At 56.1% G+C, this 17,362-nt stretch overlaps 1 protein-coding gene across 7 annotated transcripts in view; it reads left to right on the plus strand.

Moving 5' to 3' along the window:
- KCNN3 (potassium calcium-activated channel subfamily N member 3) overlaps positions 1-17,362 on the plus strand; it is a 202,824-nt gene that overhangs the window by 38,063 nt on the left and 147,399 nt on the right. The window contains exon 1 of one of the 7 annotated variants that reach the window (XM_002715455.5): positions 7,118-8,408. The exons of 3 other annotated variants lie outside the window; for them this stretch is intronic. In XM_002715455.5, coding sequence (XP_002715501.2) covers positions 7,494-8,408 — 915 coding nt within the window. In that variant the 5' untranslated portion in view covers positions 7,118-7,493. Of the gene's footprint in view, positions 1-7,117; positions 8,409-9,148; positions 9,471-17,100; positions 17,240-17,362 lie in introns of those variants that run through there. 3 more of the 7 variants (XM_070077611.1, XM_070077613.1, XM_070077615.1) reach the window with 3 other exon arrangements.

The raw sequence follows: 17,362 nt of genomic DNA on the forward strand, positions 1-17,362 counted from the left end.
TTGGGCGGGGGGGTGGGGGGGGCCCAGGAAGCTGATGTGTCCCATAGACCTGAATCCAGAGTGTGCTCTGTAACAGAGCAAAATGGCAAAATGGACAAAAACCCCGCAGAGTGAAGCTGAGGCTCTAGGGCGCTGTTCCCTCACCTGCACTGCTGTGTGGGGCTGGGAGAGAGCACAGGCACCCACCCAGGACCAGTGCACAGGTCTGGCCACTGAAGGGTCTACACAGGCTCCCTCAGTCACAGGCCCTGGCACGTGCCAGGTGCACACTGGCAGGCAGCGCTTCTTGGTCTGCAGAGTGTGCACCTGTGCACCTCCACCAGCTCCCTGTGAGCCTCGCAGGCACGGTGGTGGCAGAATGCTGGCACCTGGTGCCCATTTCCTGGGTCTTCTTTCCAGAGGCAGTATGAGCACCTGATATTTGAACTTGACCCCCGCATCTGGCCTTATTTTGTCTGTCCAGACAGCAAGTTTCCACACCAAACCATGGAGGAGGGGGCAGCAGCAGCACTGGAAAAGCATGTTGAGGGTGGGATTTGCATGGCAGTTAAGATGCCACTTGAGATACCACATCCCATATCTGGGTTCCACTGCTGGCTCTGCTTTCAATTCCTGCTTCCTGTTGATGCTCACCCTGGGAGGCAGCAGGTGCTGGCTCAGGGACTTGGGTTCCTGCTACCCACATTGGGGACCCAGATGAAGTTCCAGGCTGCTGGCTTTGGCCTGGCCCAGCCCTGGCTGTTGGAGGGCATTTGGAGAATGAACCAATGGATGGGAGATGTCTCTCTCTCTCTCTCTCTCTCTCTCTCTCTGTGTGTGTCTTTGCAATATATAAAGTTAAATGAATAAAACAGTTCACAAGCTAGCTGTGGCGGGAGGCTTGGTTGCATAGGCTCAGAGTGGTGCACCTGGCTTGGCATGGTCCCCAGCAGGAAAATGCAAATTCTGAACCAGAAGGGTGGATTTCCAGCCCGAGATTGCCCCTGGCACCTGCCCTGGCGGCTCCGCCCACCTTCTCTCTGCTTTAGGAGCAGCTCTGCCTTCCACAGTGAAACTATCTCCCCTTCCTGTGGATGGAGGGAGCAACCTTGGGCCTGGGCCACCAGGGACAGTTTTCCACGCCAGGGGCTGCCATGAGAGCCTGGGACCTGCAGAGGACAGGTTTGTTTGGCACACGGCAGGGCTTGTTGCCTCTTCTGCAAACAAGAGCAAGCCACTTACCTTCCCTGGAATTTGGTTCGGTTTCCCCATCTGTGGAATGGGGGTGGTAATCTCTCTCCTGGGACCCCATTGCATGGGGTAGGCCCTCAATAAATGCCGCAGGCTCAGGGAGTCTGGCCGTGCATCCCCTTGATGGTGAGACCCGGGCAACGCACAAGCGTTTCAGCTTCTCCCCAGCAAAGCAGGGCACCGGGAGGAGCCGGTGATGCACACACAGGTGGCCGTGAGTTGTGCTCTGTGCCCTGGTGGCAGGAGGCGGGTGCTGTGATCCCAGCTCACTCCCTGGGCAGTGGCTTGGGGAGGGCTGGGTGGGTGTTCGTCAGCAGAGGTCTCACCCAGTGTCTGGACGTCCAGGGACTCGGAGAAAGAAGCACTTGTCAGTTGGCCTCCCAGGTGGACTGTGACCTTGAGAGGGTCTCTTAACCTCCTCCTCCCTCCCTCTCTCTCCCTCTTTGTCTCTCTCTCTCTCAAGGGAACAAATTTCATATATGAAGAATATAATGATACTTCCCACCCTCCTTCCTTTCTTGTTTTATTTTATTTTATTTTTTTAGGATTTATTCATTCATTTGAAAGGCAGAGGGGGGAGAGACAGAGAGATCTTCCATCCACTGGTTCACTCTCTAAATGGCTGCAACAGGTCAAGCTGGGCCAGGCTGAAGCCAGGAGCCAGGAGCTTCTTCTGGGTCTCCCACGTGGGTGCAGGGGTCCAAGCACTTAGGCCATCTTCTACTGCTTTCCCAAGCCATAGCAGAGAGCTGGATTGGAAGTAGAGCAGCCGGGACTCGAACCAGCACCCATATGGGATGCTGGTGCCTTAGGCAGCAGCTTAACCTGCTACACCACAGCTCTGGCCCTACACTTTCAATTTACTTTATAATCACAATGTAATCCTCCACTAAATAAATAATACAACAAGTAGTAAGTAGAAATCACTGTTCCTCAGGAGTATAGCCAAGAGCTGTAAACAATAATCAAATCTTAAGATGTGAATTTCGCTCATATACATTTTTTTGTGCTCTGTATATTACCACAGATCAGGGAAAACATGATATTTGTCTTTTTTGGGACTGTCTTATTTCACCTAGCATAAACATCTCCAATTGTGTCCATTTTGTTGGGAAAGACTGGATTTCATTCTTTTTTATGGCTGAGTCATATTCCATAGTGTATATATACCACATTTTTTTAATCCAGCCATCAGTTGATAGACATCTGAGTTGATTCCATATCTTAGCTATTGTGAATTGAGCTGCTTTAAACATGGGGGTACAGATAACTCTTTCCTATGATGATTTCATTTCCTTTGGGTAAATTCCCAGGGATGGCTAGGTCATATGGTATAACTATTTTCAACTTTCTGAAGAACCTCCATACTGTCTTCTATAATGGTTCTTATGCCTTCCTAACATTTGGTTGATGGGAGCGGAGCAACAGAATCTCCCCAGCTTGCCTTCCAGGGCTGCCAGCATGAAGTATTTTTCCTGAAAGCAATGGGGAAAGTATAAGTGCTACACAAACACGGTCTTTTTAAGTTATTAGAGCATTCATTGGTTCAGTAACCAAACCCCTAGGTGAGAACACAATAAAGACTGGACTAGAACCATCTTGACCCAACCATCTGGGGTCTGGGGAAGGGTGTGGTTGATTTAAAAAAATTAGTTTAGGGCACAGTGGCATAGCAGGTAAAGCCACTGCCTGTGACACCGGTATCCCATATGAGCGCCAGCTGATGTCCTGGTTGTTCCACTTCCCATCTAGCTCCCTGTTAATGTGCCTGGGAAAAGCAGTGGAAGATAGCCTAAGTGTTTGGGCCCCTGCCACCCATGTGGGAGACCTGGATGAAGCTCTTGGCTCCTGGCTTTAGCCTGGCCCAGCTGTGGCCATTGCAGCCATGTGGAGAGGGAACCAGCAGATGCAAGATCTCTCTCTCTGCCTCTCCCTTTGTTTCTGTAACTCTGCCTTTCAAATAAATAAATCTTTAGAAATTATTTTAGAAAAGATTTATTTGAGAGGCAAAGAGAGAAAGAGAGAGCGAGCGAGCGAGCCCTCTTTTGCTGGTTCACTGTCCACATGCCCAAAGTTAGGAGCCAGGAGCTGGGATCTCAGTCCAGGTCTCCTTGTGGGTGGTAGGAACTCAATTACTTGAGCCATCACTCCTGTTCCTGTTCTATATTGGCAGGAAGCTGGAGTCAGGAGCTGGAACCAGGACATGAACCCAGGTTCTTGCATGTGGGGTGTGAGCATCTTAACTGCTGGGCTAAACTCTGCCTCTAGGGTGGTAGAGCTTTATCATACTACCCCCAGAAGGCTAAGGATAGCCCTCAAACACCATAGGCTTTTCCAGAAAACCACACTGCATCTAACATCCACATATCCATCCATCCACCCACCCACCCATCCATCCATCCATCCAGTAGGCCTATATGAGTGTATTTATGGCTAGGCACCCTGCTCAGAGGTGGGGATGCAGACGAAATTCGATCCCCCTTTCTGCTCTCAGGGAGTGTCCAGAGCCAGGGAAGGACAGCCGTATCAAACATCAGTCATTACCTCTCTTAAGCCCATCTCCAGTGCATTGTACCTTTGGGGGATAGCAACTTCCATGGACCATAGATGATGGAATTTTAAAGCTGAGTGATCCTGGAAATCATCTCTTCCAGCTCACTGATTCCACTGATGGGGACACTTACTTATTTGTTGTGAAAAGGATGGCGACTTCGGCCTCTTCTAGGTCTCAAGTGCAAACGTCCTTAAGCCCGGCGTCCTACTTATTTTCCAGCTTCTGTGGCGTAGCTGCAGATCGGGAGAGGAAGAAGACATCCCTCGGGCCCTCCGGGAGCGGGCGGAGTCGGGGAGAGGACCACCGCCAGGGAGGAGGCGGTGCTGCCGGCCCTGCGCGCTGAGGGTCCCGGGCTTAGGCCCGGGGAGTTGGGGGCAGGCGTCTTGGAAAGGGGCTTTGGGTTTCCAGTGCAAAGGGAACCTGGAGGGATGAGACTGTCAGGGAAGGGCGTGCGGGAGAGGGAGCGGGAGCGGAGGGAGCAGAGGCGCGGGGCGTGGAAGAGCGCGTGGCTTGTGCGCGACCTACAACACAGTCGGTGAGGCTGGGACCTACGAGGGAGGCGCGAGGGGGGATGAGGCTGGGAGGAGGGCAGGGGCCAGCAGCAAAAGCAGACCCATGGCGGAGCTGGTACATCCGAAGGCCGCCGCTGCCCCCTGGTTCTGGTGAACGTGTCCTTGTTCCCTCCCCCTTTGCTTGCTGCGAGGAAGAATCCATCCGCCTTTCATTTTAGGGGCAGTCTGAGGAGTTGCTGCCCCTCCCTCGCCGTATGACCCGAGTCCCACCCCCTCCGGGAAGCCTCCCTGGACTGCCCTCTGCCTTCCGTGGACTCAGCTGTCTCCGCCAGGCTTTGGGATCTGACTGTTGCTCTTGGCCACCCTTCGGGTGTGCAGCGGGACTGTGGGATCCTGAGGGTTGACCCCGGGCATCTCGTGGTAAAGTTGGGGAACAGAAGCAGTGCTCCCCCCATCCACCTGGTGTAGGGGCCCTTATTTACTTCCATTTTGTAGGGTAGGGAGCAGCGGACCTCGAGGTCATCTTGTCTGGTCGTGCAGCTTTCCCATGGCCTAGAGCGGCCGTGGCCTGGCTCTGACTCCAGAGTCCTGGCTCTACCCAGGGCACTGTCCTCCTCCTGCTCTTGGCGGGGCAGCTGCGATGAGGGGTGTGAGCTACCTCGGTGGCTTCGGCTGTCAGGCTCCAGCCCATTCCCAGGTGGGCCCTTGGTTTCTGGCTGTGGCACAGTTTGGGCCCCTCCCAGGCTGCTTCTCATCCCCACTCACAGGGGCAGCCCCTTTGGAGCCCAGGGGCACTGTCGGAAGGACTGTGGCAGGGGGCCAGCCAGGAGGCCAGCACTGGCGGGAGGCAGGTCCGGGGGTGGGGGACCAGAAGTGCCTGGGCCTGGAGTCTGTTCCCACAAACTGAATTTTCACAGCGCAGAAGCTGTACCCAGCCCTGGAAACAGATACTAACAGCATGTGTCTGCTAATAACATAGTAATGATAATTTATTAGGAAATCATTCAACCTAAATATGTGATCTGGAGCCTTGAACCAAACAGGTGGCTCTGTTAAGAGATGGAAGAGAGGCAGAGAAATTAAGGAGCCAGAAGGGGAGGCAGAGCACGCGGTGGGGGGGGGTACTGGAGGGGCTGCATAGTCTTGGGAAGACATGTGAGGCCCAGGCTTGCATCTGAGCCCAGCGCTGTGACTCGCAGTGTGTGTGTGTATGTGTGTGTGTGTGTGTGTGCGCCTGCGTACGTGTCGGGGATGACTCCATTTCTGATGACGACACTCCTCAAGAGTCCCGCACAGGAGTAGTGAGTCAGGTATGTGGGGTTGCAATACCTTGTATTGCAAGTACTGCTTGGGACCTGGGGGGAGTGGGGAGGTGGGCACCAACACGCAGAGGGCACTCTGGGCTCCTTTGGTGGGAACTCTGCCCCCCCCCCCGCCTGCCCCTGGCCACTAGCGACTCACCATTCAGTGGAGTCGCTTGAGGAGCTCTCTGTGAGCATGAGCCAGGGTGTGCACACACTCACATACGTAGGCACGCATTTGTATCTGTGTGTGTGTGCATGGCTCTCCTGCCCGTCCCTCCTCCATCTATGGAAGGAGTTGGACAGAGACCAAAGCATGATGAGGAATCCACACCCAGACAGGAAGATGCCTGCCTCTTACGGCCCCAGGTGTGCCCAGGGAATTCCGTCATGGTGTCTTTTTCTCTGATCCCTAAGACTGCCGAGGTTAAAAATGGAAATAAATTCTACTCTTGCCCCATCCCTTTGGAACCCCCTCTGTACACAGTGGGAGCTTAATAAATACTTGATGGTGATGATTCTGAACCCGGGAAGCCAGCAGCTGTTCTGAGCTCCGACTCTCTGAGCCCCCTGGGGCAAATCAGGCAGGGGCGACCATGGGTGGTGTTTTTTCTTCCTGCCAGACCCTCTGGTGATCCCGAGTCTGGCAGCTGGGGCACGGTCCACTTCACGCATCCCATTTTGGGGAGGCTGCTTCTCCCCAGACTTCTTCTTTTTGGCTCTTTTCCATCAATCACTTTAAGGACATTTATTGAAAGACTACTTAGTGCTGAGCAGCCTGGGTGACAGTGTAGGAGCCACGTGTCAGACTGACCTAAGCTCAGATCCTAGCACCTTGGACTACAAGCAGGACAACCTCTGGCAAATTACCCAGGCTTGAGTGTTCGTTCTTTCTTTCTTTCTTTTTTTTTTTTTTTTTTACATTTTTCTTCTGTAAAAGGATAATGGTGACATCATTTCCATTGGGTTGAAAATAACAGGCACCTGTACACACATTGCAGGCACCCCCTCAGTGGTCGGTGAGCTTTTCCACCCGGCATCAGAAGGAGTGGATCCCCTGGGCTTTTGTGACCTTGACATCTCTGAGCATCAGTTTTCTTCTTTGTGAAGCGGGCACACAATGCTCAGCTCCTTGAGTGTCTGCAGGGTGTATGTACCTGGTGTGCGGCAACCAAGTGGACACTGCCATGAAGAAATGCTGCCTTCCCTCGCCCCGCCCCTCTCGTCACGGGGCACCGCTTCCCTCTTTAGGAGACCCTCTGTGCCTCGTCCTCACCGCCCCGCGGCAGTGTGCATCCCTGACCGCCGTGGGCTTGCGGCTTTCGGCCATACCTGTCAAGGGGAAAGGACGGCAGCGGCTGCGCTCCGGGTTCGGGGAGCAAAAACTACAGTTCCCAGCCTTCCCTGTGCGGCCACTGGGGCCGGACCGAGGGCGTCAGGCCCCTCCTTTGGGGAGGGGCCTGGGAGGGGGCGGAGTCAGGGGGTGGTTGGAGAGTTAAGCCAAGCCAATGAGACCAGCTGCTAATAAGTGGGCTTGGCTTACAATATAACAGTGGCAGGAGGAGGAGAGCAAAGCTACCGAGCCAGCGAGGAGTGAAGCAGAGCCCGGCCTCACGCGCGCTAGAGGACCACCTCCTGAGACAGAGTTCTTTCCCCCTTCTTCTCGCCCTGCTCCCCTTCTGCCCTCCCTGCCTGCCCACTACAATGCATTCTTGAGTGGCAGCGTCTGGACTCCAGGCAGCCCCAGAGAACCGAAGCAAGCCAAGGAGAGAGGACTGGAGCCAAGACACTCTGGTGGCGGAGCTTGGATGCCTGGCTTTCTTTGAGGACATCTTTGGAGCGAGGGTGGCTTTGGGGTGGGGTGTTGTGCTGCAGGGAATCCAGCCAGGCCCCAAGATGGACACTTCTGGGCACTTCCATGACTCGGGGGTAGGGGACCTGGATGAGGACCCCAAGTGCCCCTGTCCATCTTCTGGAGATGAGCAGCAGCAGCAGCCACAGCAGCAGCAGCTACCACCGCCGCCAGTGCCACCAGCAGCCCCCCAGCAGCCCCCGGGACCCTCGCTGCAGCCTCAGCCTCCACAGCTCCCGCAGCAGCAGCCGCCGCCGCCGCCGCCACCGTCGCATCCCCTGTCTCAGCTCACCCAACTCCAGAGCCAGCCCGTCCACCCCGGCCTGCTGCACTCCTCTCCCACCGCTTTCAGGGCCCCCCCCTCGGGCAACTCCACCGCCACCCTCCACCCTTCCTCCAGGCAAGGCAGCCAGCTCAATCTCAATGACCACTTGCTTGGCCACTCTCCAAGTTCCACAGCCACAAGTGGGCCTGGCGGAGGCAGCCGGCACCGGCAGGCCAGCCCCCTGGTGCACCGGCGGGACAGCAACCCCTTCACGGAGATTGCCATGAGCTCCTGCAAGTACAGCGGTGGGGTCATGAAGCCCCTCAGCCGCCTCAGCGCCTCCCGGAGGAACCTCATTGAGGCCGAGCCCGAGGGCCAACCCCTGCAGCTCTTCAGCCCCAGCAACCCCCCGGAGATTGTCATCTCCTCGCGGGAGGACAACCATGCCCAGCAGACCCTGCTCCACCACCCCAACGCCACCCACAACCACCAGCATGCCGGCCCCCCTGCCAGCAGCACCACCTTTCCCAAAGCCAACAAGCGGAAAAACCAAAACATTGGCTATAAGCTGGGACACAGGAGGGCCCTGTTTGAAAAGAGGAAGCGACTGAGCGACTATGCTCTGATTTTTGGGATGTTTGGAATTGTTGTTATGGTGATAGAGACCGAGCTCTCTTGGGGTTTGTACTCAAAGGTAGGGACTGTGGTTTCTCTTTATACCTTGAACAAAAGGCATCTGTAGGTATCGAGAGAGAGAGAGAGAGAGAGAGAGAGAGAGAGAGAGAGAGAGAGAGAGAGAGATTGACTGGGAGAGAGGAGGTGGTGGTGGGGAGAGGCGTTTGCTCAGTTATATTGAACACTCTAACTTCCCATGGTTTTCCTTCTTGATCCCGGGAGAATTCATTCCTCCCTTCCCTTTGGGGGGGACATCCCCACACACTGTGCCTAATTTGCCCACCGTGGTCGTGAGGATGAGAGAACCCCTTCTGAGAAATCGTTTCTCCTCCTGGCTCACTCGTACTGAAGCATAACCCAGCAGCTTAACGCACCAATTAATTACACACAGCCTTGACGTGTTTGCCAGTTCCTGCGACTTCCCCTCCTCGCCTCCCCTCCCTGCTCCACTCCATTTTCCTGAGGATAAAAAAGAAATAAATGCCTGGGTGGGGGGTGGGGATTCCGTCCCCTTGCCCTGGTCCCTTCCCTTCCTGTCCTCTCCCTCTTCCCAAGTTACTGCTTCCCTCTTCTTCCTGGAGGACTCGGGCGAAAGAGGAAAGCACCAGCGCCGGTGACCTAAGTCTCCGGAGGGCGCGGGGTGAAAATACAGGTGCAGGAAACCGGCAGTCCCTCCACTCCCTGGGGAAGGAGGACTGGGACTGAACCTGACACTACCTCGTAAACATCCCCTGATAAAAATGGCTACAGGTGTTCCCCGGGCCGAGCAGATGGGCGCCGCCTTGGCATCAGCGAGGGGAGCGCCCTCCGCGGGGTGGGATGACAGGGCTTCCCCCGCGTCCCCGTGAGCCCGCGCCCCCAGCTCAGCCCCGGCGCTTCCCTCCCGCCCCAGCTGCTTCTCCTCTGGATAAATAGAGATGAGTGTGTGTGTGTGTGTGTGTGTGTGAGTGAGCGAGTGAGCTGGGTGGAGAACGGCAGGCGTAGGCTTCAGGGGGAGCTGGCCCCTCTGCTCCAGTCTCTCAGTGCAGCCCCAAGACTGACGAGGGGGCTTCCCTCCCGGAGGGAATGCAGATGGAGGAAGGTGGGTCCCCATGGGTGTGATGCTTGCCGGGAGCCCTCCTGTTGCGAACTGCAAGGCTTGGAGACCTGGGGAGTCGCAGGACAAGTGGCCTTTCCATGTGTGCATGTGCGTGCGCTTGCTTGTTGCTTGGCTTTACTCTATTTATTTGTCATTTGGGGCAGGGGGTGGCTGGGCTGGCCGGCGGGGTAGCTGGGAGGGATTCAGCTGTTGAGGTTTCAAATAGAGCTTGTTTCAGGCCAGGCGCAGCTGCTGCGAGACTGTCACATTCCTTGTTGAAATCCAGCCGCAAAAACCTGGGAGGTGCTGATCGGATTTCCCCCATTCCCAGCATCTCGCTTTAACCGGGGATGGGCAGGCTCGCTTGCCCTGGAAACGGGCGGGGCGGACCTGTTGGCCGACCTGCATGGCAGAACACAGATTTCCAGGGTCCCCGCTGCTCCAAGGGGGCCGTGCCTGCTGCTCAAGGCTGAGCCCCTGGGCGAGCAGAAGCGTGGGGGTTTCCCCTGGAAGCGCAGCTCACTTAGTCATTCCCTCTAACGAGAGCCGGGAGCCGTGGAGCCCGCGGGTCCTTCTGCCCGCTGCCTTCTCAGAACTGCCTCTCTCGCGGGGTGCTCCCAGGGACGGGGCTGGCTGCTGCCTGGACACAGCCCTAAGCCCTTCCAGTCACACCCTGGAGACCTGCAAACCCTTGCTGGGGGAAACCAAGGATGGCCTAAGTGCTGGGGGGCAGGAGGAGAAGGGGTGACAGCAGCACCTCCAATTATAGTGGCCCCCATGGTCAGAGTGCTTCAGGAAGTGGCTCTTCCTGGGGATGGTGGCTGTATGAGGTTCCCATCATGGGAACCACACGTGGCTGTGTAACACAATGGAAGGAACACGTCCTCTCCCTGCCTGGGGCAGGAGGCACCCTGATGGAGTACTCAGGGAAAGGCTTTTGCAGGCCTGGGTGACAGAAGCAGACTCCAGGTGAACCAAGGGCAAGGCCACCAAAGTGCTTGTTCCCCATCTCCATTACTGACCGACTGGCCCATGGTGATCTGGCAGCTGAGCAGATCCTGCTCTGCCCCAGCCGGTGGGGTGGCTGCTTCCTGTGCACCTTGTGGCTGGTGCATGGCAAGCAGGGCTCCCTTTAACAGATCCTGCATTCCACCTGGCTGTCTGTTCTTTTGAGTCATGTCTTCCGGGGGCCTCCCATGTGCCAGGCCCCGTGGACACAGGCTGGGGAGCAAGGCACGTATCCCTATCTCTCCTGGAGGTAAATGGGATCATATTAAAGAATCAGGCCACAGTTGGAGTCCAGCCCTGCCACTAGTGGTCTTGTGATCTTGGACAAGTCTTATAGCTTCTGCGAGCCAGTCTTCGCAGCTGTCAAGTGGGGAGCATTATACTGGCTGAGTGTCAGGCACTCCAGACGGCGCCTGCTCAGTGTATGGACTCCATTGTGATTGGAGTTAGTGATGATAATGATGGGAGGAAAAGAGAGGTCTTTTCCCTCTGTTATTGAATAACACTTGCTCCAAAACTGCTTGGGGCCTTCCCAGATTGGGACTAGGATTTGTCAGCAGAGTGAGAAGTTGTGTGTTGCAGGGGAGAGGTGCTGAGCCAGGGCTGAATCTCAGCAGAGACCACCCTGTGAATGTGGGCCTGATGCTGAGGAGGTGAACATCCATCTCCCAGCCTCACAGAAGCCATGGACCTTGTGAGAGGGGAGTTTGGGTTAGAAGAAAGAGTTACCAGCTGGGAGAGTGCAGAGACAGGCTGTGCTGTGCCTTGTGGGAGAACTTGGTGTGCTGGGTTGGTTTTGCTTGCCAGTCTGGAGGCGGGAGGATGCACCGGGTGACAACAGGTCCTGGGTTAGGCTGGGTAAGTCTGCCTGGATGGTGGCAGTTCCCATGCAAAGACCCCAGAGCCTGGGCTCACATTTCCCCAACGATAGGAGACTTTGAGCCTGGGCTGATGCTTTTCAGGCTCCCTCTTATCCCGCGGGCTTATGGTCTTGTAGGTCGCGCCTGTCGCTGGCTGCCGTATGTTGTTAGGAATAGAATAGGCCCTGGGCTCTTGGAAAGGAACCTGGCATGTGCCCCAAGCGTGTGTGCAAAGTTCAGGCACCAGAAAGCTGGAGTGAGGAGGCTGAACAGCCAGGACTGCACGATCCACAGCTCCCACCCTCCTGGGCTGTAGGCGATGACACTGGGAAGAAGTGCTGAGCTGCGAGGGAGCCGGGGTGGGAGGTGGGATTTGCTTCCCAGGAGAGATGTTCGCTGTTGGCCTGGGCTGTGGGGAAAGGCAGAGGGGGTGCCTTGGATAGCCCCCAGGTGCTCCTGGGTACCCAGAGCTGAGTGTGTATGTATGGTTTTGTTTTTTTTTTTTTTTTTTTTTTTTGACAGCCAGAGTGGACAGTGAGAGAGAGAGAGAGACAGAGAGAAAGGTCTTCCTTTGCCGTTGGTTCACCCTCCAATGGCTGCCGTGGCCGGTGTGCTGCGGCCGGTGCACCACGCTGATCCGATGGCAGGACCAGGTACTTATCCTGGTCTCCCATGGGGTGCAGGGCCCAAGCACTTGGGCCATCTTCCACTGCACTCCTGGGCCACAGCAGAGAGCTGGCCTGGAAGAGGGGCAACCGGGACAGAATCCGGCTCCCCGACCGGGACTAGAACCCAGTGTGCCAGCGCTGCAAGGTGGAGGATTAGCCTAGTGAGCCGCGGCGCCGGCCTGAGTGTGTTTTTAAATAAGTAGATTCACCCTGAAGGCTTAGGTGCTGCCACAGGGCTGGCTGGGGATCCTGCCTGTCAGTGCTGGTCGGGGGCAGAGCCTGGAGGATCTTCACTCTCTTCTGGGGCACAACACACCATTGCCTTAAACTGCTGCTGGGACCTCGCCACTGGGGGTGGAGTGTGTGTGTGTGTTGAGTCCTCCTTCTCCTCCCCAGGCTGTGGAGATCACTCCTGCCACCGTGTCCTTGGTCGTGGGCTGTTGTTTCGACCTCCTTTCTTGGGGTCTCCAGCTTTGGGTTGTGGGTGCCCCCTCAGGCTGGCTGCAACAGTAAGTGCAGCCAGGCAGCTCTCCCTTCCACCAACCTCGGAATCCACCACGCCCACCCCAGCCTCAGTCCATGTGCATTTCACCTCCCAGGCAGAGACCATCCTCTGTCTGCCTGGCTCATGCCTCTCCTGTCTTCCCCACCAACTTCCTCCTCTCTGCTCCTCCCTGCCACCCCTGCAGGTTGCTGGGGTGAGCCAGGTGCAGAAAGCAAAGCTGGTGTGAAGATGCTCACCTGGGCTGCTGTCCCCTTGGTGGCTGCTCTTCTCACCTCTTGTTACCCTTCTTCTGGCCACCTCGTGGGAGGGCACGCTCTTTAAGGAAAGCGGTGTCCCTTAGGGCCAAGGCCAACTTGGAGCCATCTCTTTGCTTACCTGAGAGGCCAGTGGGCCGCCCCCAGGCCACAATCTAAAGAACCAAGCTGTATCCCAGTTGTTCTTTTTTCTTTTTAAAGATTTATTTATTGGAAAGGCAGAATGAGAGAGAGGAAGAGAAAGAACTTCTGGGAGAGAGAGAGAGAAAGACAGACAGACAGACACATCTTCTATCTACTGGTTCACTATCCAAATGGTCACAATGGCTGGTGCTGGGACAGGCTTAAGCAAGGAGCCTGGGTCTCCCACATGGGTGGCAGGGGCCCAATCACTTGGCCCAAACTCTGTAGCTCTTCAGGCACATTAGCAAGGAGTTGGATTGGAAGTGGAGCAGCTGGGACTCACACTGGTGCTCATATGTGATGCAGATGTCACAGGCTGCGGCTTAAACTGCTGTGCCACAGCGCTGGCCCCTCCCGGTTCATCTGAGCTCCGACCCTCCCTGGGGAGGTCTTGCCTGAAGCAGGGCAGAGCAGCAGCTGGGTGAGGCTGGGTGGGTGGCTGTGCACCTCCTGCTCAGACCCGGGACCACTTGTCGGGTGTAGGGGCAGTTGGAGGATGTCCTATCATTTTTGAGGAGATCCCTCAAACCAAGGCTCAGTGTCTGTGGAACCAGGCAGGTTGGGAAAGAAGGAACAGGGCAGACCCCTTTCCAGGGACCCTCCATGTGGGATGAGCTGTGGGACAGGGCCACCGAGGGTTGTAGACTGCTTATGGGTGATCTGGAGAGGGGCAGGAGCCGAGAGCCAGCCAGCTGCTCCTGGCCCCAGGCACACGCTTGGTCTTCACAGCCTCGCCGGGCATGTTGTCCCAGAGGAGGCGAGCACAGCCCGGGTGGCATGAAAGCGGCCCTGCTCCCTGCCAGCGTGGTGGCCACTTTGTCATCTTTGTGGACAGTATGCAAATGAGTCAAGCGTCTGCAGCCCAAAGGGGACAGCTCCCCTTTGAGATATGCTTTCCTTTGCATATCATCACACTATTTATAACTGTCCAGGGAGAGGGACTTCCTGACACGTCTGCATCCCTTCCCCACAGGCAGTGCTAGCGGGCTGGGCGCTGGCAGCGCGGGCTGGCCGTTAGTCCCCTCCCCGGGCTACTTCGGAAGCCTGGGGTTCCCCTGAGTCAGCTTTCAGGAAGAGGGATTTGTGAGGCCAGCATCAGAAGACCTGCTTCTAAAAATATGAGATAAAGAAAAACAAAATGAAAAGAAATTGGAGTAAGCTTTGTAGTGAATCGCAGGCCTGCATGGAATGGAGATTCAGAATGGAGAGTGCTGGTTCTGTGGCAGTTATTTGTACAGCACATTTTGGGGGAGAAAAATGCGTGTGCCTGTGTGGTTGTGTGTGTGTCTCTGTATGCACGTACATGCACCTGTGCATGTGTGTGTCCCAGTGTGCCTGTGTACACATGTGTGTCCCCATGTGTGTGTGCACATGTGCTTGTGTATGTGTGTGTGCACATGTGCCCGTGTGCCTGTGTGTGGTGTGGGAGGTGTCTATGTGTTGAGAAACACCACCTTACTCAGCTCAGTGACAGGAAGACCAGCGTGTTCATTCGTGGCTGTTTTTGTTCTTTTTCTTTCAAAACCCCAAAGGGAGAGAGAGAGAAAGAGAAAAGCAAGCCACCTATTCCTCTTTAAATAGCGAGGGTGGGGGATTCTAAGACTGCGCTGTTCTCAGGAGCCGTGGGGAGGAAAATTCTAGCGCCTGTTCTTCTGGTGAGGAAAGTCCAGAGCAGGCTAATGGTGATGGGGGCCCCCTCCCCTCACCCTGTCACCACCCCACCCAGGAGCTCAGCTGGGATCTGGGAGACAGGCAGTGAGGAAGGGTTGGGACAGTGGCCACACTGCTTCCTCTGTGCCCAGCACTGCATGGGGACAAGAATGCTGTGAGTGACAGGGAAGGGGAGGCACAGGCTGTTTGCTGAGCACTAGGCTGGTTTGTACCTGACCACAGTCCTGGGAGAGGCAGTGCTCATGGCCTCCCATGGAGCTAAAGTCACTGGGCCAGGCCACGCTACCTCTCAAGTTCAGGCCCTTTCCCTTGCATGTGGATGACAGACAGATGGCTTATTCTCTTTAAGGAGACAAATCAAGGTTTATGTGTCTGAGGTTCTTGATGAAAAATGTTGAGACAGGACAAGCTTTACCAAGAGATGGACAGGAAGGCTTGGAATACTGGGGAAAGTGCCAGTGCAGGTACCGAGAGCAGAGTGTTTGGGGGGCTGGCCAGGGCATGGGTGGGCCCTTGGGGGCAGCAACGTTCAGGACGAGATTGTGGATGGGCCCATGGTTGGTTCTGGAGGTGCCTCCCAGAGGGGGCATCTGGTGATCCTGACACTGGACCAGCTGTGATGGGCACAGTTGTGGGGGTTAGAGAAAAGGAGAGACCACCCTGCAAGCAAGGGATGCTGTGGGGACAGCCGGCAGGAACCCCAGCCCAGCTGCACACACAGCTCTCTTCCCCTCTTTCCCGTCCCTTGCTCCTCACTCACTCCTGCTGCCCTCTCCAGCTCTGCCCATGCGGTCACTCCCCAGCGGTGATGCACATAGGCTCAGCATTTTACGTCTTACTCAGCATTTTTGTGCCTCTTGTCCCTCATGGTCCTCACAATGGATCCAGGAGTCATCACCACCAACTGAGTCTCACATACGGGAAAGCTGAGCTGCAGTCTTATGATTTATCCAGTGCCTGTCTCAGGAGAGAAGGTTCTAGAACAAGAAGTCTGGTTTCTAGTGCACTGCTGATCTCCAGTTCCAAATCCCATCATACTCCTCTGTGGTGATTTGCATGCAGGGACCAGAAAGGGTTTCTTCACTGCTTGTTCTAGAATGTTCTCCCTCGCCCTGGAGTCCCATTTTCCTGCTTCTCCGCCTGTGCCTCGTGCCTTTGTTTAGGTCTGGCAGCAGCAGCCATGCTGCAGGCCTGGCTCTGCTTTGAAGGCACCCCAAGGAGGTGCTTTGACCTCTTGCTTCTGGCTTGGGTGTGATCTTCGCCATGTCCCTTCGCTTCTGTGGGCTCCAGAGCTGAGCTCCCTTCCTGCCCTGAGGCTTTGCAGCCTGACTCAGGTCAGGGTGGCTGGCTGTGGCCTGCAGACTCCTGTTCTCGTGGCGTGCTAGGCAAGCACCAGACACTACCTGGGGCTGGACTGGTTTATGGTGTTGGCGCTTGGGAGCCTGTGAACAGAGGCAGGAACCCAGGCTGGGGATATCAGATCAGCCAGCACGGGAGGGTCAAGGGCGTTTCTGAGCGTGAGAACACTGGGTGCCAGGGTAGAGGAGGTGATGAGTGTAGAGAATGGTGGGGTGTGGGGGTCAGCTTGACCTTTCTGCCCTTTTGCGTGCGCAGGTGCAGGAAAGGGAAGACTGGGCAAGCTGCTGGGTCGGCAACATCCTGAGAAGTCTGAGCTGGAAACACTCACTGCCAAGGGCAAGGGCACAGTGTGGACTTCATGTTTGGCTGGCACCTGTGATTGCAGGGCCAGCGTTCTGCACTCAGGCCGCCCTGAACACCTGTTGTTCTTTTCGCAGAGGTGGTCTTCACTGGCCCAGGTGGGCTGCTGTGGTAGTTAAAGACTTGGGATCTGGGTTCAAATCCTGACTTGGTGGCATGCCTTGGGCAGTGTGCTGAACTTGGTGCCTGTTTCTCCAGGTGGTAAGAGGGAATTAAATGCCACCCCCTCTCCACCAAAGAAGAGCACCTAGGACAGGGACAGGCACATGCTGAGCCCCAGCATTTGCCATTATTAGAATTGCTGCTTTGATTAGAATCGCTGTTGGAGGATGCCACATGGAGGGTCAGGACGGGAGGACATGAGTGCACATGTCAGCATCCACATGCTACGGGTGTCCTCGCTGGAACACAGGGGCTCTGGAAGAGCTGAGCATGTGGAGTGTGTGTCCTGCCCCTAGAATCCTGTGGCCTCCCTTTGGCGACAAGCTACCCAGTGCTCTTTCTGGCGGGTCTCAGTGAGAGAGCAGAGGTTGCTCCCTGGAAGGCGGGGCCTGGGCTGTGACCGAGGCTGGACTTCTGGAGCCTTCTTACCCTTGGGGCTCAGTTGTTCTGCCCTCGGAGTCAGCAGTCTGGGGCCTGGACTTAGCTAATTGGGTGTGGACATGCAAACAGGACAGGTGGAAGGAGAACAAAAATAAACCCGTGGGGCCAGGCCAGAAGCCAGGAGGCCTGGAGGAAGGTCAGGGGGACACATGATGACCAGGCAGAAAGAGGCGGACAGAGCAGGGCCTGAGGGGACGGCTGCCCAGAGGCTGGGTGGGACAGCAGCAGGGACGAAAAGAAGTGCTCCAACTTGCCTGGTGTGTCGTCAGAGCACAGCTTTCTTTTCAAGACTCGAGACAAGGTGCTCTCTGGAATTCAGAAGGTTCTTTCTGTCCCTTTTGCCCAGCTTCAAGCACCGGGCCTGTGGCAGTTGGTAACTTTTCCAGCCAGGTGCCAGGGGGCACCAAGAGCAACTGGGTAGGGG

Source organism: Oryctolagus cuniculus, chromosome 7 (assembly GCF_964237555.1).
Source record: "Oryctolagus cuniculus chromosome 7, mOryCun1.1, whole genome shotgun sequence".
Taxonomy (NCBI): Eukaryota; Metazoa; Chordata; class Mammalia; order Lagomorpha; family Leporidae; genus Oryctolagus; species Oryctolagus cuniculus.